This window comes from Dermacentor silvarum, chromosome 11, assembly GCF_013339745.2.
Source record: "Dermacentor silvarum isolate Dsil-2018 chromosome 11, BIME_Dsil_1.4, whole genome shotgun sequence".
NCBI lineage: Eukaryota > Metazoa > Arthropoda > Arachnida > Ixodida > Ixodidae > Dermacentor > Dermacentor silvarum.
This window is the reverse complement of record NC_051164.1, coordinates 62,748,130-62,774,331: the sequence shown is the minus strand read 5'-3', so window position 1 is coordinate 62,774,331 and position 26,202 is coordinate 62,748,130. Positions and strand designations below refer to the sequence as shown.

The window sequence follows — 26,202 nt, the reverse complement described above, 5'->3', positions numbered from 1 at the left end:
CGGCAAATGACCTGCTGCTACATGCGCTCGATGGATGGATGGATGAGGCGAACCCTTTTAAATCGGGCGGTGGCATAGCCACCTAGCCATGACTAGGCTCAGTAGCCGCAGCGCGCTCCCTCTGCCGGTTGGCGCGCTATTTCGAAAGTTCGGTTTCTTCTGAACACATCTCGTATACAACTTCGCTGTCTTCGACGTATTTTTCTTCCCCCTCCTTTTTTTCCTTCGCCAGCTCTCTGTACCGTAAGCTTTATTTCCTTCCGCTCTCCACAACCCACAACACCGCTTCACAATTTGCAGAGCGGACGTTTCTCCAAGCGGACGTCGTAACGAAAAGAGACAGCTGCTCACCGCGCGCGGAGGAACAAACACGCTTCCACATGCGTCGACGTTTTGAATCCGCACGAACGCCCGCCCGCCCCTCGTCTTGAATATCCGAAACAGGATATAGTACACGCGAGATCGCGGAACAACTTCCAACTCGATGCGCCCGCTCAGCTGCGGCTGATTAATTGAATGTCTGCGTGCTCTCCGCCTATACGTCACGCCGCCCACGCTCGGGCCTCCGTCGTGGCGAGCTGCAGCACCACTCGAAACCGAAAAAAAAAAAGAGAGAGAAAGAAAGAGCAAGAAAAAAAAAAAAAAAGAAAAGAAGTAGAAATGCAGATCCAGCGCGCCCATTTGATTCTAGCTTTCGTGAAGCGTGTAATTAAATGTTCTGAAACTATAAATGCGATACGCACTGGCATCCTATAGAACGCGTAATCTATTTTTTATGTTTATGCACATACCGCACACGTCACGACTTTAATAACATATGCCCCATATCCAATGTTGAGGAGAGCAAAAAAGCAAGGAGAGAATCTGGTTTTCTGTGAAAAGAGAAGCGTCCGCGGCCGAGAAATTAAATCATCCCCAACCACGCAGGCCCTCAGAATATATTTAGGCATATGTATAAGACAGGGGTAACTGGAGATCACAAGGAGAGGCTTCGTCCTGCAGTGGACATAAATATAGGCTGCTGCTGCTGATGATGATATGCCACGCCTTGCTATATGACGTGCGGCATATGCGGGTTATATTACCACACCATTATATCACTAATGTTGCTCATACCTTGTCTTACATTCTTGTCAAAGCTATTCCTCGGTGTTTTGAGAATGACAACCCACAAACAAATGCCATGAAACAAAACACCCACAGCACATGCCTTTTATGTTAAAAATTCTCGGACTGAAATGTTAAAAGTGCCAAACAATGACGGAAACCTGAAAATGATGCAATTTATTTGGCGCGGTTATGCACTATCTCCGGGATCGCCCCACGCAAGAGGCCGCGTTTCTACCAGAAAGCTCGCCTTCGCGCATAGCGTTCGGCGCCAGCGTTTCCCGGTAACCACTAAGGTTGCATAAGCTGCACTTGTCGGGAAGTGTAAGAAGCAGTCAGGGATCTTTGAATGCTATCGCGTTCCACTCTTGAAAGCGAAGCTTAAGCGTTCTCCACATTTTTATTTTTATTTGTTTGTACCCATACGGGACATAATCAATGAAGCACGAATTCGAATGCGATCCCTGTTGGAAAACACGACTCAAGGAAAACAGATCATGGCATGGGATAAGCAAGTCCATGCGAAGCCAGAGCCCGCGGAAGCGACCATAACGCCACCATGACAAGCACCACTGGGCATACGGAGACAACAACACCCTATCGCCAGACGAAACGCGGAAGCTAGAACAATATTTGAAAAGAGATTGGAACTAAGAACGCCGTAGCACACCATTGACATCTACGCGGACGCTGCAATCACCAACGACATAGCAAGCATGGCCTGGGTTAGCACATATCTGCACCCCAACACAATGACTATCATACATGTCAGCTTCCAGGGGGCGCAACCTTGCACGCAGAACTCTTAGCTATATGGGGAGTGGTCAACACCATTCCCATTGACATGGGAGACATTGTAGAGCAGAGTGTGCGAAATAATTATCCGATCCTTACTGACTCGTACGAAGCGGTGACCGAATTAACGGTGCCTACGACAGATGATGCCGTGGCCAACGACACCAGAAAAAAGCATGATGCATTACATTCGCACTAAAATAAAAGCAGACAGTAAACGGAGACTATTAGAAGCTTCACCATTACATGTGTATGACGACAAGGGTGGGCTCACTCGCACGGAAGAGGTTTTTTTTTAAAGAAGGTTATGGCCAAAGCTGCATACACACCACACATACTTGAGAAATGACACCAAACCAGACAAGCTACGATTGCGAACACTTATATACCCGACGCACACATTATCAGGAGTCATGCAGAGTAGACTTGGAACACCTCATTTGGAGCTGTGCAACTTTTTCACAAGGGAGATCCAACATCCAACATTTACTGCACGGAGACATTAGAACACTAGGAATTGGAATACAAAATAACCCTGAAACACAGAAAGCTATTGCGACATATGGCAGACAAAGTGACTTGTTTCGAGTAGTGTAGAAGGGGTCGACAAGCCCATGCGAGAGCGGCGGAACTGAACGTGCACCTGAGTCCGCATAAAGCTCCCGGGGAGATCACAGACGGAGATGAAGCTGTGCCTCAGCCAACAATACGGGAACCCACATTCCTTTCCCCACGAATCCCCAACAGCGGCCTAGAGCCGCCCGCCCCCTTCCTTAAAATAAAGGCTCCATTCATTCATTCATTCATTCATTCATTCATTCATTCATTCATTCATTCATTTGTTTGTCTGTTTGATATGTGTTCATGGTCATTCACTATGCACCCTTCACGAGATATGCGGAAATGCAAACAGCATCGGTATCACCAAACCGAAGGTCGAGGGAATTTAGAATGAAATATAGAATGACGAGGAGATGCGTACACGCAGAAAGATGCGCGAAGCGCAACAGACAGTGACAAGGTTGGCCATTATTGGCCCGTTTCATTCCTGCGTATATGTGTACCGTAACGCAAACTGACGCACGCGTGCTCTCCCGACGTGACGCCCTCAGCAAGACAAGCAGCCACGGCCAGCCAAAGGCAACGAGGGTTCGTAAAACGAAGCTTCGCTTTGAAGGCAAAAAAAACCAACGTGCAAAACAATCGGCGCAACTCGGGAGGTTCGGAAAAGGAGGAGGGGGACGATCGTAGGTAAATAGGGGCAAGCAGCAAGCGAAACGCGAGACGAAACGAGAAAGGTAGGGGAGGGAGGAATTGAGGGTCTGTTCCCCAACACGGCGACTATACTGGAACGAAACAGCTCTTCGCGCCGCGCCGCCGACCACCCCGCGTAGCGCTTACGACACAAGCTGCACTTGGAGGTGGAAGAGAAGCTAGAGCTAGCGGGCGACGTAACCGCACACGCCCGACTCGGGTTTCGTGGGCCAGGGAGGCCTCAACTCCCGCGGTCTCTCCCTCAGCGTCCTCCCCCCGCGCACTTTCGCTCGCGTTTTTCCCCCCACAACCTCCTCGTGCAAGAGCCTTCCCACGACTGAAGAAGAAGAAGAAGCTCGCCCGGCTGGAAAACAAGGTGTCGCGTTACTCCCGTTTTCGGACTGCTTCCTCGTCTTCCCAGCTCGCAGAGAGATCGCATGTGGGCACAACCTTTGAGCATGCTTTCTTTTTTTTCTTTTCTCTTAGACCAAAAGAAAGAAATAATAGAAGAAAGAAAGAACTCCTGGGGATGACGCGCCGCCCTAGTATTGGTTACACCTCTGCCATAGCCTATCGTGACGGTTTCTTTAGAACGAAGCATCGAAGCCCTAATTAATTACCTAATTCATTGGGCATTTCATTACTCGTCCGCGGGCGCCGCGCTTCAATTTCCCTGCGGCGTGGGAGTTATAATATTTCTAAAGGCCCTTCCTGTACAAGCGTGAAATTCGCTGGAATATGGCAAATAAATGCGAAGCGACAAACAAAGCGAGAACGTGACCCAGTTATAGTACCACTAATTCCAGTAGAAAGTTACATTGCTGACCGGCCACTCCGGTACGTTTCCGTTTTTCGTCCATGCGGAATAATGCATTAAACACTTTCGAGGGCGCAATGCAAATTCGTGTACATTGAGTGATTGGACTTATTGAGCCGAAAGAGAAAAAAATATATTTGCGCCATGTTATTAAATTATCCCTCTTAGATAAAAAAAATTACGGCAGAACTCATGTCACGATGACGTGTCGACATCAATGCGATTAGCGTTCAAGAAATGGTGAGCGACCAATGTCACTGCCGAAACACGTCACGTCATGCCACGTGCGTCATGTAATAAGAGCCGGGCTCCTCTCTCGCCCAACCATTTTAGAGTTACTGTACAGGCTCTCTAATACTGCATATACTATACTGTATGTACTATACTGTAGAGACTATATACTGTAGCCTTACTGTATACAGTCACTGTATAGGCTCCCTAATACTGTACATACTGTAGCCTATACTGTATAGAGTTACTGTATAGGCTGTCTAATACTGCATATACTATACTGTATATACTATACTGTAGAGACTATATACTGTAGCCTATACTGTATAGAGTCACTGTATAGGCTCCCTAATACTGTACATACTGTAGTCTATACTGTATAGAGTTACTGTATAGGCTGTCTAATACTGCATATACTATATACTGTATACACTTTACTGTAGAGACTATATACTGTAGCCTATACTGTATAGATTCTCACTGTATAGGCTCCCTAATACTGTACATACTGTAGCCTATACTGTATAGAGTTACTGTATAGGCTGTCTAATACTGCATATACTATACTATATGTATACTGTAGACTATATACTGTAGCCTATACTGTATATAGTCACTGTATAGGCTCCCTAATACTGTACATACTGTAGCCTATACTGTATAGAGTTACTGTATAGGCTATCTAATACTGCATATACTGTATACATACTGTAGAGACTATATATGTAGCCTATATACTGTAGCCTATACTGTATAGAGTTACTGTATAGGCTATCTATATATACTATACTGTTTGCATACTGTACTATACTTGTGTAATATTACTGTATACTGTAGCCTATACTGTATAGAGTCACTGTATAGGCTCCCTAATACTGTACATACTGTAGCCTATACTGTATAGAGTTACTGTATAGGTTATCTAATACTGCATATACTATACTGTATATACTATACTGTAAAGACTATATACTGTAGCCTATACTGTATACAGTCACTGTATAGGCTCCCTAATACTGTACATGCTGTAGCCTATACTGTATAGAGTTACTGTATAGGCTATCTAATACTTCATATACTCTACTGTATATACTATACTGTAGAGACTATATACTGTAGCCTATACTGTATAGAGTTACTGTATAGGCTATCTAATACTGCATATACTATACTGTAGAGACTATATACTGTAGCCTATACTGTATAGAGTCACTGTATAGGCTCCCTAATACTGTACATACTGTAGTCTATACTGCATAGAGTTACTGTATAGGCTGCCTGCAGGGAGCCTATTCAGTAACTCTAATCCATTTGGTCACGTGGTACCATCTAGAGGCGCGCGCGCGAAGTTCCCCATCCTTTCACGTAGCCTCCGAGATTCTCACCGGTGGCGCGCCGGTGGGTGCCAAACGCTGACAAATTAACCCCTCGCTGCCCGCCAGTGTTCGTGGCGCCGCGGTGAAGCGTCGATCGGGATGCCGTACTTGAGGAACCCGTTTGGCATCAGATTAAGGCGGTTACGAAACACCGGGCGCACCTGCACAACCGTGCGCACGCGTGCGCGTACGCAATCGACCGAGTGGCAAAATGGCCGCTTCAAGATGGCGGCGCCTCCCCACTCTTCGATAAAGATAGTACAAGTGCCGTAACTACTGTTGAGCTTTAACGCAGTGTGCAAGAATACGAGTAACAGCGCAACCAAACCTGTAGTCCGCGAGGAGAAAAAGAAATGTTAAGGGGAAAACGAGTCGAGCGCGGATGAAAATTAACCCCGAGAAAGGTCACGGCCGGGGACCAGGATTAAGGAAGGAACGGGTGAAGGAAGCGCGGGTGTACGTGCAATTAGTGCTTCCTCGTGTTCGCTGCTGTCGTTTTGACATTTAGCCATTTTGCAAGCTATGCCTGCGCGCTCAACACACGCGCCTCGCCGCATTCAATCAGGCAGGGTAAACGAGCCGGGACGCATAGAAGGGAGGCAGGATGATCATATCGCATATCCCCCTCCCCCCTTTTCCTTCTTTTTTTTGTTTTGTTTGTCAAGCTAACGCTTGTTTCATTTCACCCAATTTCTTGTCGTCTCTCTCTCTCTCTTAATCTGGAGGTGACCTTTCGGGTGAGTTCTTTCAATTTCTTCGCCGAGGTTTATTTTTCGTTAAGTTCGTTGCAGCGGCGGCCGTGATATATAGAGCGCCGCGATGGCGGATTCCAGCCCCGGTTAGCTGAAATTCCGACGAGACATTGCGTGCGTGCTTGGCTTGAGCTAGAGCTCCGTGTAGGCACATGGCGGCGCGCGCCAGCACAGTGCGACTCAGAGGCGTAGGCGGAGTCGGGGCGTCACATAAATCGCAATGCGGCAGCCAGTTCGTGGGAGATTTCCCAAGACTTATGCTGCCAAAGTAACAACAACAATAACAACAAGAATAATAATTACAAATAAATTGTTTAACGTGCCCAGGAACAACCCTAAGATCTGAGTGCTGGCGCACGGGTAAAAAAAGATTAAAAATACAAATACAGGAAATATGACAACAATAATTGGAGGCTCTCCTATTGAAATGCTCTTGTGACATGCCTGCAGGTGACCTTGTCGGCTGTCCTCGAATGACGGACGCGATGGTCTCGTCAAATGCGTGGTCGACCACGTGCTAATTAACACGAGACATGAGCGAGTTTCCGAACGGGTATTGAGGCAAATCTTCAAGTATTTCATAAAATATGTCTTCCCTACAGACTACAAAACAGTGATAAATCGTTTCAGCATGTGGACAAACGGCATTTTGTCGACTACGGCACAAAACAGCACAGCCTTTTTTTTTTTTTTTCAACTAGGTTTTGACAGGAAGGGCTGCCGAATGTAACTTAAAGAAGAAGAAGCAGAAAAAAAAAAAACACCGCCCAAGCACTCCGTACAGATGGTTAACCAGCGAAGCTGAAACATGGGGCCCTGCTGTTTATCACTGGGTTAATCCCGACGGTTCATTAAAGTGTTTCTCAATTATTGTTTACGTCTTTGTGTTTCTTAATGAGGTTACACGTACCTTCAGCTTCGACGGAGAGAACGACGTCACTGACGGTATGCCCGCAGTCCGCCGTTGTCGCCATTGACGCTTGCGATTCTTCAAAATTAAATTGCTTCAAAATTAGAGATGTCCGTCAAGTAAGGCAATGAATGGCTCATACCGCCCTTAAGCAATGGCTCATAGCCTCGTAAACGCGGCCTCCCGATTACGACGACAGAAGAGAAGTGAAATTCTACGCTGGAATGATGAGCAACAACGGAGTCAGCTGTGGAAGACGATGAACGCGGGAGCAGTGGTACAAGTGTACGTGTTCGCTCGGTTGTGCCGAGGAGCGCCAACGAGCCAGCTGTGGAAGATGACGACGACGCTCGAGCCATTGCTGATGATGATAGTTTCTGCGCACATCGGACGGACGGATTTTGGTTTCGCCTAGCCATATACAGCTTCGCTCTAAACGTAAGCAAGTGTTACACTTTTGTAAAACGTGAAGGCGAAAGCCTGCCAGCCGTGGAAGAAGACGACGACGAACGCGCGAGCAGTGGCACGAGCGCGTCTCTGTGACCACGTGACATGTGCAATCAGGCACGCACTTGGTACACCTTTAGCAAGCCACAACCGTGGAGTAGTCGCGGCTCCAGGGAAGCAAGCGTACATCGTCTGGCACCGCGGAGGCCCGGGTTCCATTCCTCGCCCAGACCAAAATTTACCGAATTTTCTTTTCAAAGCCACTCATTTACTTTGCTTACAGGAACCTCACTAAGAAATGTGACGTCAATCCGATCATTTTAGACGTGTTTTTACTCTTTGAGGCGTCGGTCATATTTCGTCAAGGCACAGTTTCGCCAAGGTCACGGCAAGGTCGCCGCCAAGGGTACCGCCAACATACACACCTAAGGCTTTCGCCTTAAAACGTTTTGACGGTATTATACCTAGACTCACTTTAGCGCGTCCGTCAAATGATCATTCCTCCAGGGATAAAAACTTGACCACGAAGTGCGCGGAGCGATAAATATCGATGGCAATAACTTGTTGCGCATAGCTTCCACAGCGTTATTGCACGCCATACTACATGCGTACGAAACAGCTATACTTTATATAGACGGCGCGCTCACCTGGCAGGTCCTGGCGAGGAACCGCCTGTGTCGCACGTGTCTCACGTAGATGCCGGCTCGCAGCAGCGTGGCCCCGGCGAGTCCCGTGCCGCCGGGGCCCGGGCCGGCCGACGAGGACTGGGCCGCGGCCATGGTGGTGCGGCTGGCGGACGACGCTCGGCCGCCGCTCAGGCCGCAGCAGTCGCGGCGGCGGCGACCCGCGGCCCGGCGGGGCGGCGCCGGCACCCTCCGCTCGGCGGCCGTGCTGCTACCCTCGGGCCCACGCGCGCCATCCGAGGGGCGAATCTCGAGGCGCCGCCGTCGTCACCCTGCGGGAGAGAGAGAGAGAGATACGGCACTTGTTGGTACACGTGATCAGTTAATCAATTTAGACTAACCGGACACCTGTGGAGGTATTCGGCAAGAGTCCACCTAGTGGACACATCTTTTCGTCTGCTGTTGAAGTTCTGGTTGGCTGGGCTGGGGTGCACACTAGCACGCGCCACAGCCGATGAGCACTTCAGCAGCAGACGAAATGGACGTGCCCACTAGGGGGACTCCGGTGTATTGATTGATTGATCATGTATACAATTGAGACTTAATCCATTGCCAGTGCCCCGTCATTTTCTCAAGCAGGGGAGGTATTCTATAAGAGTCCACCTAGTGGACATGTCCATTTCGTCTGCTGTTGAAGTTCTGATTGGCTGGGCTGGGGTGCGCATTAGCACGCGCCACAGCCGATGAGCACTTCAGCAGCAGACGAAATGGACGTATCCACTAGGTGGACTCTTACCGAATACCTCCCCTGCTTGAGAGAATGACGGGGCACTGGCAATGGATGAAGTCTAAATGGTATACATGATCAATCAATCAATATATACACCAGAGTCCTGCTAGAGAAAACGACGAAGCACTCGTAACAAATTAAGGCGAAAGTGCTGGGCGAGTTGGTATATTATCGGTCAATCAATTAATCATCAACTAACCGGAGCCCTGCTAGAAAGTACCCTACTAGAGAGGGCACAGATAACAAATTAAGGCCTTAAAGGTACGTGATCAGTCAATCTATACACCGGAGCGCCTGCTAGAGAAAATGACGGAGCACTTGCAACAAATTCAGGCGCAAGTGCTGGGGGAGTTGGTACATGGCCGATCAATCAGTCTACACCGGAGCCTTTCGATGGAGAATGGCAGCTCTTGTAAAAAACAATTGTTGGTTCAGATACTCGGCGGCAGAACGCCACAGCCTTTGAGTCACCGCGGCGGGTCAAGCAATGAATCATTGAACAAACATCACTGGAAAAAAATTCATACATGCATATTAGGATGGATATCGTAAATAACTAATCAGCGCGGTCAATCACTAGAAATAGTGTCCAAACAGAGTAATAAATGCCAACAATAACCATACAGAATTACCAAGTGCTAAAGAAATGCTTGCGCAATATAAACTACACAATAACAAGCAATAAAATAACAATTAGAACGAAAATTAGCAAGACAAAGCTCATTACAGACAAGTACACACGACGGTCGCTGGACAGACAAATGAACTTTGTCCTGAACTGAAAAAGGTTCAGCGGTTACTCCAGAAATCGTCCACTGTACCTGCTTGTCTGTTGCGTATATGCGTTTCGTTTCGCTTACTTGAACACAGCACCTGAGGCCGTATAGGCAAGGTTTTAGTTGCAGTCGGTTGCTCGAGTTGCGGGAAGATTATAGAGGTCGTATTCAGACTGCGTATACGCAAGCGCTCAAGCTCTGCATGCTTGGGTCTCACCGGGGTTCAAGCGGCTTGCTCATATACGCGAGCGGAATGTGCCGTTCGCGTCTCCTAATCTATAAATTGAAGTGACCAAAGCGGACAAACAGATCAATGACGAATGACGGGACATGTACCATGTGTCCCAGCTAACGTTAGCCAAGCTGTTCAACGAAAGAAGGATAAAAAAAAAAAAAACACCGGTCCAACGTATAATTCTAAGACCTACGGTGTTCGGTTGTCAGCGTTCTGACAAGCGAACAAGAAAGGGACACGTCTTCGCTAGGGCACGTATGTACAAGTCCTCTCGACGAAACGTCAGCTCCAGCCTCAGACATTTCCTGCTCGACAACTGTTGATTTTTTTCCCGGATATGTCACGCAATCGAAACGTGTCAAAACTTTCACTCCAACCAATGAAAACTTTCACTGCAACCACTTCCTTAAGGATGCCTCGAATCCCTTACCGCAAATCTTCGCTCGGGCCTCGCTCTCACAGTTGGGAGAATTCAGGAATGAACACAGGGCCAAGTGGAGCCAAACTCACACGCGGGGGCTTCACAGCAGAGCATACTCCAAAGGGATCTCTCTCGCGCGCCGATCCACTTCGAACGGATCCCGTAATTATCCCAAGTGTCGACGCATCGTCCGTTCCCGAACAGCGCAACCCTACGGAACAACGGATACGCGCGCGTGCGCGCGACGTACTACTATACTGCTACTAGCAAGGGCACGACTGCTGCCCGCGGATGACACCGGCCGAACAGCATAGAAGAGCTCGGCTACCCTTGAACGGCCTTCGTCGGCCGGGAGGCAAACTGCCGCGGGCAGAGGGAGAGGAGGCAACAAAGAAAGAAAAATATAGGTGAGAATGGCATAGCGGGGGGGGGGGGTGGGCGGTAGAAGGAGAGGGGCAGTTCGGTGGTCTACCGGCGCCCCACGACCGCCAGCGTCCAAACAGAACGTGCCACCGGGCAGGTAAAAAAGCGTGCCCCACCTCCGCACACGGACCCGCTCTCAGAAGCCGGACGGGCGGCATGCCCGCAAGGCGCGCGATCCTCGCAGGCGGGCTTCCCCGTCTTCTTTCTTTTCGGACCGGACGCCGGGCGCCCCCGCAGTGCGGAGTAAAACACCGCTTGCTATTCACGGCGTCCTCCTCTCCTCAACGGCCGCAGCATCCGAATGCAGAAAGGAGAGGAGAAAGTGTTCGGGGCGCTTTTTGAAAGTTGAACGAGCAAACCCGGGCGCCTGTTGTACGCGCACCCGTGATCAAAAGTATGCGGACCGGGGGGCTCTGAGAAAAATGAAGACGAACTTCTTCGACGCATTTTGGTATTTAACCTGAAACTAAAGGTCGCAGTTCAACCCACCGCGGTGGCTTAGTGGTTACGGTGTTGCGCTGCTAAGCGCGAGGTCGCGGGATCGAATCCCGGCCGCGGCGGCCGCATTTCGATGGAAGCGAAATGGGCAAAAAATATTTCTCTCCTTATACGAAAGCAGAATATTTCTAAAAAAAATAATAAGGTGGAAGGCACCGAAGACCCGGAACACGTCGGTAGCGCGCCCGCGCCAATGCGCGAGTCACGTTCGTTCGCTCCTGTTCAGAACACTACGCGCCGTAAGGAAATTGTGAACAAGTACACACTCGCGGCAATGAAGGGCAACTCACCGGATATAGCTGCCACTAGAGAGTTTTAGCTGAGCCGTTACAGTCCGCTTCGCCCAGACCGGTCTATCCTAACAATTTGCATTGAGCGGCTCAGCGGGAACACCAGTGGGCGCGCGCAGAACGCTCATGCCAACAGCGAAAGGTGAGAACGCTCGTGCACTGTAAAAACAGTTTCACCCTTTAGGGCGTATTTTTGCCTCAGAACACTCATCATCTGTCTTGCGTGGCTTTCCTCTCTTTAACGCTGTGCGCCCGGCACTTCTCGGTCACGAACGACAAGAGCGTTATCAGCGTGACACAGCGTTCTCGACAGGAAAGTAGCAAGTGCAGAGTTTTCAAGATAGGAAACGCAAGCAAGACAGATGACGATTACGGTTGTGTGGCAGAAATACAGCCCAAAAGGTGCAACCGTTTATAGATACCCTGGCTACCGCTATACAGAGCCGATTGGATTAAGCGGAGCGCGCACTGTGTGCGTCCACTTTTGGCTTCCACGTCCTCTTGCAGCGAAGGTGCAGCCGCGCCTAGCTCGCTTATCTTGGGAGCGAGGCTTATCAGAAGCAGGAGGAGAAAAGGTGATAGGCAGGGACGTTAACCAGAAAAGCGTCTGGTGCTGGTTTACATTATACGCTGGCCGGTGAATATGCGCACGACCCGCCGTAGTTGCCTTAAGGTTGATTCACACCATAGGCCGACACGGCACGATTTTGGTCTGCCGACTGTTGGCGACAGCGTTTTCCTTCCTTTAAACCGTTGGCCATAGCGTTTTCCGTCCTGTAAACTGCTCTCGTCATCGATCGGCAGACCAAAATTGTTGTCGTGTCGGCGTAGTGTGAATCAGCCTTTAGCGGCTATGGTGTTGGGCTGCTAAGCACGAGGTCGCGGGATCGAATCCCGGCCACGGCGGCCGCATTTCGATGGGGGCGAAATGCGAACAACACCCGTGTACTTAGATTTAGGTGCACGCTAAAGAACACCAGGCAGAAGAAATTATTCCGGAGTCCCCCCTCCCTCCCTCCCCCCCCCCCCCCCCCCACCACTACGGCGAGCCTCGTAATCAGATCGTGGTTTTGAAACGTAAAACCCCATAATTATATTATAATCGCGCACGGTCCGCTGGCATAGTAGACGGACGAGCAAGCCGGAGCTGGCGTCGGAACGTCGATCGCGATGTACTGCTCCCACGTGACAAACTTTCTGCGCCATGAAGGCTGCAGGTGGACTTGACGTCTTATACCAATTAAGCTATTTTACTCAAACGACACTTCATTGTTTCTTCTGTACAAATGTACTCTGTCCATGGCCAGACATGAAGGCGAACATTGGTTCCATTTTTTTCCTCGACGTGGAACTCCGTTTAAGGTTTATACAGTGTTTAACTGAAAACATCAACGCATATATGCCACATATTCTTTTTTTTTCTTCTTTCTTACTTCTCGCCGCTCTAGTCTCTAAAGAAAGGGGCGCGGTTCGCAACAGTTCTTCCCCTCACTCCTGCACGCGCTTGCGCTTTCATCAGCGGCCGACCTGTGCGCACCGGACGCTGGCCAGCGTGGTTGCGAAATTTTTTCGCCGCCCGCCTTCGAACCAGGGAGATGTGTCTCTATGCGTGGGCAGGATGGGCATGGAGGCACGCGGCAGCACAAGCACGAAAGAAAAGAAAGAAGGATTAACGAAAAAATACAAGAAACGCTGAGAGGTGAAGTCAGGACAGCACACTCGCACTGCCGTCTTCTTGCCTACGCTTCACTGTGTGCCGCTCACGCCCATTTAAAGCTTCCTCGGCCGCTATAGCGGCGCACGTTGCGAGGTTGCGTGTAGGTCGAGAGACGAGCAACACGCCGTTCCCCGATGTGTACGAAGAACGCTGTTAGAGCAAGCAAGAATAACATTAGAAAGCCGGATACGGAGGCTCGGAAAGCCGCCTGGAATCGGCAGGAGAAAAAGAAAAAGAGAGTGAGGGATTTCGGGCGTGCGGAGGAATTAACACGCCGTTAATTCGAAATGCAGGAGCGAAGGTGGGGGCGCGCGGTCGGAGGGGAGGCTTAGGCGAGGTGGAAATCGAAACAAAGCTCTCTGCTTACAGCCGTTTGTTTTCTTGGTTTGGGGACGTGTGCCGGCCACTCTCTCTTGTAACTTAATTTAGGAAACCATGAATAGAGAGAGAAAGGATGCATATAAAGGCAGAGAAGTCAACCAGAGGTAGTTCCGGTTGGCTACCCTGCACAGGGGGGAAGGAGTAGAAGGATAAAAAGAGAGAGTTGAAGGGGGGAGAAAAATAAACTGCGTACGCTACAGAGCGGTAGGGGGCGGAGTTCTTAAAGTCTATCGTAAAGGTTCGTAGACCGCAGGAACCTTAGTAACGCGAGTAAGGCCTTCAGCGCGGATGTACTTTGGGAACACTGACCTAAAGCTTTTAGTTCTGATAGTGGACGATTGTCCAATTGTTCCAGCACCCTGCACATCACTTGTCACTCTGCACAGACGCAGATAATGTGTGCAAGCGTCTCATCGCTGCTGCACATGTCGCACGTGGATCTGATGGGCATTCCATGCATGGCAATAAGGAAGGCATACGAGTTCGCAAATGGAACGCCTAGCCACAAACGGTACAGCATGGTCTGTTCACGTCGTGGTAACCCAGGCAGTAGACGCATCCGTATATCCGGGAGACAACAAACGCAAACGACACAAGGTAAATGTACAAAAAACGCAGCTTGGACCAACAGCTTAAAAGCTTGCAGCCACGGTCCACTATCAAATATGCACACAAGTTATTCATAACGGAGAAAACAAATACAACGTCGAGATACAGCGTGTCTTCCCATGAAAACGTATACCAGTTTAAAGAAACACACGGGAACACATTCTAACAACAGGCACGAGTTCATATATGTTTCGCGTTTAAGTGAACTAAAGCCGCGTTTGACTGACCTTCCCGCCTTTCCTCCCCCCCCCCCCTTTTTTTTTTGTCTGTCTGTCTCTGTCGTATTAACCAGAGGAATTCAATGAGAAAGTGCGGAGAAGGGCGGTGACCGACTAAGCTGCGTCTTTGCAATCTCGCCAGCGACATTCAATAGAACGTCCGACTACAAGCTATATATATATATACACATATATATCTGAACGCGAGCATCCATTTCGTGCCGGCGGCGCAGGCGGCACGTGGCCGGGCCGGATTCCGTCGCAGTTTCGTGATTGCCGAGGGGATATGGCGCAGCAGTAAGTGAAACCGTTCGCGCGGGGAACACAAACAGGGAGGGATGTGAACAACGAAAAGAACTCCGCAACACAGCCAGCGGCGGACGCGCGTGGGCTCACGGTCACGGACGACGCGCAAAGGCACGCCCCACGATTAATGATCCGTTGCGGAGCGCGCACCTAGTAGTATATACAATTACGTGTCGCGCCGCGGGTTGCGTAACATTACGACTCCCGGGGTCTGTGGAGCGAGGACAGCGGCGCGTGACGGCGACGCGGTAACGGATGGGAAAAAAACGGGAGCCGACCGTTTGTCATAACCGGCACCGCGCCACGAGCCGCAACGTTATATGGACACGTTTCTCTTTCTTTCTTTTTCTTTCTTTTTTTTCTCGTCTCCCTCGCTGGCAGCCGATATTGACCACAGACACGTGTAAGTGGTCACGGCGCGTGTAACTAAAATGTGAGCACGACCACGTGACGAAACACATTTGCAGCAGCGGCGTGATAGATAGATAGATAGATAGATAGATAGATAGATAGCGCGAGTGGTTCATTGATGAACACTGGGGAGGTTTGCCTGGCAGCATGCAAGACATGCTGCCAGGCACGTCTGGCAAGTGATGTGCAGAGTGCTGGGCAAGCCATGATTGGAATGGCGAGAACATGAAGTGACAGGCACAAGTGCACGTCAATGACACCCAACGTAGGCAAAGCACACCGCAGCACGCATCGTACAAAACTCATTAAAGCGCCTCCTTGAGACGTGAGTCTCTCTCGATCGTTGCGTGGGACGCACAGGCGGCGCTAGTATCAATGAGACCACGCGCGCGCGTGGTCACATATGTATGTGGAATAAACTTTTCACTCACAACATTTTCTTTTTCTTACTGAATATATCTGCTTGTTTGCTAGAGGCACGGGTCAAGGCAACGTGCATTCTTAATGTATGCATAAGGACGCTGGGTCCTATTAAATGGCACAGCCAATGAAAAAGCTGGAAAGATATATTGGCACCGCCAAGGGCAAGGAATAATGGATTCCCACTGTATCCGTAGTATTGGCTGCATGCCAATACTAGGGATGCACGCGACAGCATATAGTAACTGGAAAGTATATATGTAGTCAGTCGAAATCGTTCATTGGCACTGCAAACGTCCCGGCTGTCCATGCAGGATAGCCAGCATCGGTCCAATGCTGTTCCGCAGTGGCGCTCTTCCGGAATTCAGACGTAGGACTAATATTCCTGGCAGTTCCCGCCGACATAGGGCCAATTCTGGCTCAATGCTGGCGTGGGCTTGGACCAAGTACGCATCGTAGCTCAAGGCATTGTACAGTATGCGATATATACCTAGTGCATACATTACGGCGGTTCGTTCTAGTCAACAATTCGCAATCATTATGAATGCGCGTATAGATGGTTATTGCTTTCGTGCGTTTAGACGACGAAGTAGAAAAAAAAAAGAAAACGTGATTACTTGAAAATTTAGAACGTTAAAGGAGTGCCAGAGTATAATGCGTAGTGTAGATGACCGGTAGACCATTACAGTTGCAGAATGGGGGCCAAGAGAAGGGAAGCGCAGTCGATGACGGCAGAAAACTAGGTGGGGTGATGAAGTTAGGAAATTTTCAGGTAGAAATTTGAATCAGCTAGCGCAAGACAGGTGTAACTGGAGATCTGAGGGAGAGGCCTAGCTTCGTCCTGCAGTGGACATAAGAAATAGGCTGCTGCTGCTGACGATGAAAAGAGTAACAAATAAAGCCACAAGAAACACAGGAACCCGCAGAGCACGAATATTAGCCAAAATCCATGTACTACAGCTACCCGTCATTCTAAGCCAAGCGATCGCAGGTCTAGAGTTCCATCTATATAACAATTTCTGTATAGCAAACTCCGACGGCGCGGCGGGGGCCAACGCTCCCGAAGTCGCCCCAACAGTTCCTTTGAAGGCGCCGCGCAGCCGAGGTTGGAAGCCGGAAACAGTGGGAATCCTTTCTTTCGCTAACGCCTCCGAGCAAAACGCGCGAAAAAACGGCGCCGCCGAGAGCGAAGGGGGGGGGGGGGGGGGGGAGAAGCCGCAGAGATGCTCGGAAGCCGTGGCGCAGTTGTAGTAGTAGGAGCCGACGACGACGGGTTGCTGCCGACGCCGCCGGCAACACAAAGGAGCTGGATTTGGGAGCTGCGCGCGCGCACACACACACACACACAGCGCTCACGCTTTCTCTGCTCTCGCGCGCCACACACGCTGCCGTTGGCGGGCGAGCACGAGCGAGCGCTTATCGCGTTACGGCCGGTGAAGCGCCGAACATGGTCTCCTCGGCACAGAAAGAAGCTGCAGCAGCAGAGCCTCGGGGAGAAGACCGACTACGACGAAGCAGTCTGGCACACGGGTGGAAGACCGAGTTGGGGGGGATTCTGGATCCCGTCGCCGCCTGAGAGAGACGGACCCTGGGCCCAGCGAGCAATGACTGGCCGGAGGCGATAACGAGTTGGGCAGCAGTGGCAGTAGTATAGTAGCAGTAGTAGTAGTAGTGTTGCCACCATCGTCGTCGTATTATCCGGGGCGGAAGCGGCGAGCAGCCCCAAGCGCTGCGGGATGTGTGTGTGTGACGTACGGAAACCATCGTCAATGGGCGAAAACTAGAGGAAGTGGATATACAGAAAATATAAATACAAATAGGGAAGTTTCTGTAGCTTTGTCCGTTGCGCCCTCGTCTCTGATACAACACGTTTGTGCCGGCCGGCTCCGAAAAGGTATACCTATAGCTTCGAGGAGACGCGAGTATCGGGGAAGCGCGGATCAGCTATATAATAGGAGCACAGTGTCAATAGAGCTGCGAACTGAACAACTTGTTATTACATGTCTGTGGGAAGGCTGCAGAAAGAGATAGAAGAAGAGACAGAGAGGTCAATTAGCGAGACGATATCTCCGGTTGGCTACCCTGTGCAGGAAAAAAAATGGGGGGGGGGGGGGGGAAAGCTGCACGAAAGATTAGAGAAAAGAAGGAACTACTGTATGAGTGACTCAGACTCTCTGTGAGCGCTATCACCGACAGTATGTCAAGGCACCACAGTCTGGCCGCATAATCCGGAATACGTATAAGACGAAACAGCGCGCGTGCGATTGTGTGTGCATGGGCGGGTGAGCGAGACAGTGGATCGAGGAAACAAACTGAATTACGGGTCAATTAAGCATTTTTCTCATCACCGCGGCTGCCAGGCACTAACCTGCACTGTGCAGTCGACGCCGCGGCTAACAAAAGAAGAGGATTCTCTTGTCCCACGCGGCACCCAACGGGGCGCGCGCACGTGCAATTTGCCCTGACGTATAAATGGTGTCTGCCGCGAAATTGAAAGTGCCCCGTGAGAAACGCCTGGTGCACGCTTCGGAAAGCGTGAAGACGTAGGCTTCTGACTTGGAAGTCCCCAGAATGAAGCAAATGTGCCTTTGTCTTTCGTATATTCACGGTCGTGCCGTAAGACGACCCTGACCTGCGTAGCATTAAGATGGCAGCACGAGGAACGTTCAACGTCCGCGTCCCGAGTCGAGATCGCACCGTACCGCGCATGGTGCCTGTGCCGGGACCGCTTGCAAGAAGCCCCTTTTCTTGTGGGTGAAGTTATTCAAGCGTATAAAATAACCCTTTCGATCACTAATTCTGTGTTGCGCCCACGATAGGTTAGGTTGGGTTAGGTTAGGTTAGCGTAAAAGGCGTTAGGTGGCGCGGCGTACGCTCACGGCGGTTGCTATGGGCGTCGAGCGTCGCCGGTGGCTTTTCAGCCAATCGCGTCCAACCGCGGTTGCTAAGGCGCTGTGCCTTTTAGATTTTCAATATACGTACCCCGGAGGGTATCACTTGATCACGACCGCTCGATATGCAATCTCGTACGGCGGAAGAAAAGGTACTAAGCGATTCATCGATCGAACGCAGATGGCTCGTGTCGAGCGAGGAAGTTATGACAGCCGAAAGAGGTGAAATAGAAATTAATGCGGTGCGAATGCGTGAAATCGATAACACTGAAACAAACGTGTTCTATATAGCCAGCTTTCATAAAAAAAATCTGTCGCGTTTGCAGTATACTACTTGGGGCAGTCACTCGTTCTGTCAGAAGCGGTAAGATAGGCCCGTGTCTGCATACGCATGCACTGACTGTCCTTTTCTAGTATACCGCTTAATCTTTTTCATCCACAGGGTGTTTTTTTTAAGCCAAACCAAACTTTAAAAAATTGCCTGTGGCAGTTAACACAATTCTAACCTTTGATATAAATTACTCGATGAGGCGGCCATGACTTCTACGAGAAATCAAAATGAATAATTGAATAATTAACGTAATTACTCTAATGACATTTCTGATTAATTACATTACCACACACATTTCAATCTACGAATTGCAGCCGGTGACACGTCGTTCGCAAGGCATATCCACTTGGAACGAATTCTCAGGACTCCGTCAGTTTGGAGATATTAATTTTCAAATTGTCCGACGAAATGCGTTGGCGTTCCAGTTACTTTTGTGCTCCAATGCATAAAACAGCGTTTTCTTTAAAAGAAAGTAAGTGAAACAACAGTGCATTTTCACCACAATCTTGACGGCGCATATCTCGAAACCAGTGCCATATCCTCCGAATTCGTTCCATGCCTTTAATGTCTATCAAACTCGCCAGCTACAATTCGTAGATTGAAATATGTGCAATAAAGTAATAAATTAAGAGGTTAATTAGCTGGTTCACGCATTTAACCGTGTCTTAACCGAGAGTCGACTAAGAGGCCTTAGTTGTACGGTGGACATAAAAGTATGATAAAAGCCTCGCCGGTGCCTCTTCGTTGATCAGTGGGTAATTGAAACAAAAAGAAAAGGAGGTTCCTTTAGTAAGAAAGAAAGCCATGGCTTCATTTCTTTCTGTCTTCCTTATCGGTATAGCGTTCTGCGATGTGTGTTTCCAGGAGACACCCCACGCAGGCGGATAAGAAAGATGTCGACTCCGTCCGCGCAAGGGTGGCGACCGTGCGCTGTGACCGCAAAGATCAAGACGCCGGGTCGCACAACATAACTGCAGAGCCAGCAAGAGCAGCGGAATAATCGGTGACAAATGTAACGCTCGCGGCGGCAAGCCGCCGCGAGCGTTACATTTATATATATATATATATATATATATATATATATATATATATATATATATATATATAGTTGCGCCTGCCTTGTTACTGTATAGGGTGCCCGACTGTCCCTTGCTGACCACAGAGTTTCCTACAACAGAAGTTCACCGCCCATGCACCCCGTAACCCCGTATACAGATGGTAAACCAGTGAAGCTGAAATGTGTGGCCCCGGTATGAGCCACACGTGATTTCTTTTCTTTCTTTCTTTCTTTCTTTCTTTCTTTCTTTCTTTCTTTCTTTCTTTCTTTCTTCCTTTCTTTCTTTCTTTCTTCCTTCCATCCTTCTTTCTTGTCCCTGGCTCATACCCGCATATCCGATGCGGCTGCGTGCCACACGTGACCTAATTATCGTTAATCATGACGGGCCGTGATGACGTGACCTGACGGGCACGTGATGCTATTGATGCCATGACCTATCAGTCACGTTATTCATACATTCGTACCGCCCTTCCGTGCCAATTTCGGTACATACTGAGTGAACGAGACGCGAGTTTTCGGCAGGTTTTTCGGTAGGCTTATTTCCGCCGGAGGGTTTCTGTGGTCGGACCACGAGTGTTTCAGCCTAGGCAAATATACAGCGAAGCTGTAAAATTACTGGATGAAGCTCTGGCGTAAACGTCCGTATACGGTAGTGTCTGGCAGTGCGGTAGCAAGCACGGTGCAGCCTGCACGAGGACGACAGTTATATGGTCTATTATTCTGCGGGACCGTACGAGTGGTACGGCACGTGGATTTGCCTAGACTTCGTCCATATATGGATTCGAACGGCTTCGTGACTACGCTAGCTCATCATTTTTCAACGGGATATTTCGGTTGTAGTTGCACCGATTCGCATCGAGTATACGCACGTGTGCATGCAGGTGCTTATATTGCATGTCTTCGTGCACTTGAGAAATCGAACTGCTGGGAAGATTTAGAAATATAAAGCCTAATAAGCAAGGCTTCGCAAGAATAACGTCTCAAGCCGTAAGCATGTGTGTAAGCATACAAATGCATGTGTGTTAACAATCATAAATAAATAGCAGATGAAAGATCGCAGCCCCGAAGTCTCCCTCTATTGATCGTTGTAGGAAACTATATATGTATACGTTGCGGTCTAACCCCCCCCCCCCCCCCCCCCCCCCTTTCCTGCCGCCGCCATTGGTTTTTTGGCTGCCACGGTGGAAGAAGATACGCCGTCCGTAAGGGGGACGGATAATAAATTACATCGGCGGGGAAGGAGAAAGATGGCGGCGCGCCTTGTAATAACATCGTTGCTTATACGTTTCGCTTAACAGGCTGATTGTGTACCACGCTCGGGGGCGATGTCGTAATTCAGCCACGCCACGAACATACAGACCCGGTCTTTCGTCCGCGCTCTGGTATCAGTGAGTTGGTGACCCCGGAAAACTACCGGTCGCGGGGTTTTCGCACCTAAGTTTGCCGAGGAAACAAAAAAAAAGTATTTTATCCCGTAGTTGAATATAAGCACACGCTCTTGATGTTTTCAGATATAAGAAGCACGCGTCGCGCGTCGAGCTCTTGTAGAAGAATAATCAGAAAAACAATTCCTTATTATACACATGCGCACTGTGCAGGCAGTAAACTGTATAACGTATGGATCAGTGCGAAAAAGGAGCTTAGGAAATTTAAAAGGCGGGTCGTCTCACCCTGGAAACTGCCATAGGTAGTACGTATACTACAATAAGTGAGAGCAACAAATAAAATTTTAAGAATATCACAGTACAATGTGCACACATTGTAGCAAGCAGCTTTGTTGTGCAATTTTTCGTGTGTATTTATGAATAAAGTTCATTTATAAAGCGACGTTTTAACAACGTAGGAAAACTGGCGCCAGATGGATGGTCCTATATAATTGCAGGGTATGGTAACTTGATGTTACTCACTGCATGCTTAGAAGAAGTATTCAGGCTATTAGACCGGAAAGGCACAGGAGCGATGTTCAACGGCGAATAAATCTCAACAACCTTCTGTTTGCAGATGACATGGTTCGGTTCAGCAACACTGAAGATGAATCGCAACGAATGACTGAGGACGTTAACCGAAAAGGTGTGAGAGTATGGATGAAGATTAACATGCAGAAGACAAAGGCATTGTTCAATAGCCTGGCAAGGGAACAAGAATTCATTATCGCCGGTCAGCCTCTAGAATCTGCGCAGGAGTATACGTTTATATAGGTCAACTACTTTCAGGCGACCCTGATAATGAGAATGAAATTTACAGAATAATAAAAATGGGTTGGAGTGCATACGACAGGCATTACCACATTATGACTGGGAGCTTACTACTGTCGCTGGAAAAAAAGAAGTCTACAATCATTGTATTCTACCGGTGCTAACACATGGGGCAGAAACTTGGAGGTTAACAAAGAAGCTCGAGAACGAGTTGGGGATCACACAAAGAGCGATGGAACGAAAAAATGTTAGGCGTAACGTTAAGAGACAGGAAGAGATCGGTGTGGATCAGATAGAAAACGGGGATAACCGATTTATATAGTTCACATTAAGGGGGAAAAATCGAGACGGGCAGGCCATGTAATGCGTAGGGCAGATAACCGATGGACCATTAGGGTTACAGAATGGATACCAAGGGAAGGGAAGTGCGGTCGAGGACGGCAGAAAATTAGGTGGGGTGATGAAATTAGGAAATTCGCAGGCGCAAGTTGGAATCAGCTAGAGGGGTAATTGGAGATCGCTGGGACAAAGTCTTCGTCCTACAGTAGACATAAAAATACGTTGATGACGATGATGATGGTAACTCGATTATCGGCTAAGTTTAGCGGGCTGTTACACTGAGGGCAAAACCGGAGGTCTTTTGGGACCAGCGTCTCAACGTTAGAAAGTCAACAAAATGCAAGGAAGACAGTCTCCGGGAGTAAGTCAACGATTTCGGTTTTTCCAGCCTGTTAGCTATAAGAAACCGTTTCGATCAATCAAGTGCACGTCTCACACAGAAGATGCGGGTAATAGAAAAGGGTAGCACCACGCAGTACGCGCTCTCCATAGCGTGGGCGGCACCTGTAATGAGATTCCTGCGAATTCCGAAACTTCACAAAATGTATATAAGGTAAAGGAAGAATATCGAGGTAGACCCGTAAATTTCACGTCCGCGCTGTCGCAAATGTAGTTTATAGGTGACTCCTGCAGACGGCAGGGGCTTAAAAGGGACGACAGAAAAACCATTATATTAAACTAGGTCGGTAACTGATTACAAAACTTCTAGCGACCAAAAAAATATAAGTAAACAATAACGGGCGTGAGACAGACACCGCGCCTGCTTTGTCCCGGTTTTTCTCGCGGTCTAAAGGTTCAGTAACGTGCGTTTACGGAACTCGCAGTGCTGGCCGACACTGCATCGTGAAATAGTCTCGGCGGTAGCCGCCATGGGTGAGCAAGAAGCCAGCGAACGTTTGGCGGTATATTGCATACAGAAGAGAGAGAAAGAAGAGAGAAAACAAAAGAAAGAAATGCACTCGGCAGCATCTTCCAGAAGTCGCTGTCACGATCGTATCCGAAAAGGCAGGCACGGGAACGTTACAGAGGGGCTTTCCGGGTGGAAGGACCGTCGAGGTAGGCATCAGTCGTGTCCGGGCGGTTAGCCCCCCCACCGGTCACCAGCGCGGGCGACGAAGCGATGGCAGGTCGCGATAACCGCGCGCCTGTCTATAAACGACACCCCGGACAGTCGTCGGCGGTTCGGGAAACGGTAGGAGAGGGGGTGGAAAGCGGGGGCGACTGTTGGTCTTTGTTGGCGCCGCACTTGTTCCGTACGCCATTCCTTCTCGTACTGGTGGGATTTGTTGCACCGGACGTCAGGCGTCGTTTACACGAACACACGCGTGTCCGACACCGCGAGCTCGGATGATGACATAGAAAGAAAGAACCTCACACGCCCAACGCCTCTCTCGTTCAGTGAACTCAGAGGCACTGCGATCCAGTGTTGCCAACGTTCTTTCCCGAAGAGTGTCGCTAACATTGAGACGACCTCAAGCAGTCGCAAAATTTCCGGAAAATTTTGCACCAATGTCGTTAAAACTGTTGAGTGAATTTCAAGCAATTATGCATAAGTGGTTAGTGAAATGAGCGACTGCGATCCAGAGTTGCCAACTTTCTTTCCCGAAGGGCTCGCTACACTGAGACGACCTGAAGCAGTCGCTAAATTTTCGCTAAATTTTTGCACCAATGTCGCTAAAACTATCGAGTGAACTTCAAGCAATGCATAGGTGGTTCGGGGCACTATAATAGTGGCCTAACATGGCGTAAAGCATTTGCCGAAGCTTTTACGGTTCGTCTAGCGTCCGCGCAGGTGAGGAATAAACAGTGAACTTAGGGTGTAGAGGGCTCTTACTTCACTAATATATTTACAAAACAACGGATGATGACAGCTGGAACTCCGCGTTTACCTTCAGCTTGTCAGGTGACAATTCATCACTGTTCAAAAGAATGTCGAGTAACCTTTATCCACAGGAAAATCACTCGGTCCAGTCTGCAAACTTTTTCAGTGTTCGCAGATCGTGAATGGAGACCGAAATTCTGCGATACGCGCTTCTTCATGCTTTTTTTTTTTTTTTTTTTTTTACAGCGACGACAGTTGTGCGCCGAACCGTACGGCTAATTTCGACCGCCTACTTGTAGCTTTGGAATGATGAAGCGCGTTCTAAGAAGCCGTTTACTGAGCAACCTCGTTAATTAAAAAAATCTCTTAAATGTCGCCAAGATGTTCTGTAATGTCACTAAAAAAAAAAGTGTCGCTGGTCGCTAAACAGAGTAATTTGTCGCTCAACAGATAAGCCGCTAGATCAGGCGAAGATATCGTTGAAATCGCAACACTGCTGCAATGCCATTCTTTGCTCTTTTTTTCTTCTTTTGTTTTCTCTCCGATATGGTGTTGCGCTGCTGAGCTCGAGGTCACGGATTCGATCTCGGCCGTATTCCGATGGAGGTGAAATGAAAAAACGCCACGTACCATGGATGCATTGTGTGCGCGTTAAAGAACTACAGGTGGTCAAGATTGATGAGGAGTTCCCCATCACTACGACGTACCTCATAATCATATCGCGGTTTTGGCACGTAAAACCGCAAAATTATAGCTTTTGTTTTATTTTGTTCCACTTTTTCATGCCCATTTTCTACTTCCCTATAGTACAGGGTAGCCCATGGCGGAGATATGTGCGTACCCTATACCAACCCGTGAACTTTAAGATTGGTAAAGCTATCGGAGATAGCAAATAAGGATGGAGATGTTACCAGCCCGTTTTTTTTTCCTTTTTCTTTCTTTCTTTCTTTTTTATAAGTTTGCCCTGATCACAAATCGTTTGTGGAATGCATACACGCTTTATTTACAATGATTTACATTTTAGGCGCAGCACACATACAGCAGCAGACTTTGAACAAGAGACACTGACATGCCTGCTACGCTGCTACATCGGGCCACGCACTGATTGACACGTTATAGCAGATGACCTAGCGAGCGAGTTGGAGCGAGTGCCGAAAGGTCGCGACACAGGAACATGCGCCGGACACAGCGGAGGGTGTATAGAACTAAGCTCGGATGTAATAGTGAAGCGTTCGAAAACACCGTAGCGAAGGAGTTCCGCTGGTATAGCGAAGCGTTTGCGAAGCGTCGGTTATTGATTTCGGGCAGTGGCGAACTGCCCACCCCCAAGGACTTCCGAAGGGTACGAGTGAGAACTTCCTTTCGGACTTTCGCCGTCTTTGGTGTACGAGTTTTTTTTCCGGATTTGCATGCACCGGCGAAAGTATTTTTGTAGTAGTAGTAGTTTTGGTTTTCTTGATACAGAGCCTACAGGCCTGGGTGCCCTCATCAGGAAACTATTAAAAAAAAAAAGAGTACACGGCAAATGTTTCCTATATATCGACACACACGCGCGCACACACACTAAGAAAAACACGAAAACAAAAACGAGAAGCATACTTAACGTTGCAAGCGATCGAACGGCGCCTTTGGAGCGGCACAAAAAAAAAAAAGTAAATAGAAAATCCCCAAAACGATTTTGGGGAAAGCTATATCGCCGGGCACAACGGAGTTATAAGAATGCGCAGAACTCATGGCATGCACGGGAAGTCGTTTCCTGT

The 26,202-nt window shown here is 48.9% G+C and overlaps 1 protein-coding gene across 3 annotated transcripts in view; it reads right to left on the bottom strand.

Annotated features, from left to right (window-relative positions):
• LOC119433870 (protein O-linked-mannose beta-1,2-N-acetylglucosaminyltransferase 1) overlaps positions 1–26,202 on the bottom strand; it is a 282,201-nt gene that overhangs the window by 45,582 nt on the left and 210,417 nt on the right. For 2 of the 3 annotated variants that reach the window (XM_049659187.1, XM_049659188.1), the window contains one exon: positions 8,337–8,644. The exons of the other annotated variant lie outside the window; for it this stretch is intronic. In XM_049659187.1, the coding sequence (XP_049515144.1) occupies positions 8,337–8,468 (132 nt within the window). In that variant the 5' untranslated portion in view covers positions 8,469–8,644. The remainder of the gene's footprint in view (positions 1–8,336; positions 8,645–26,202) is intronic. 3 annotated transcript variants of the gene reach the window in all.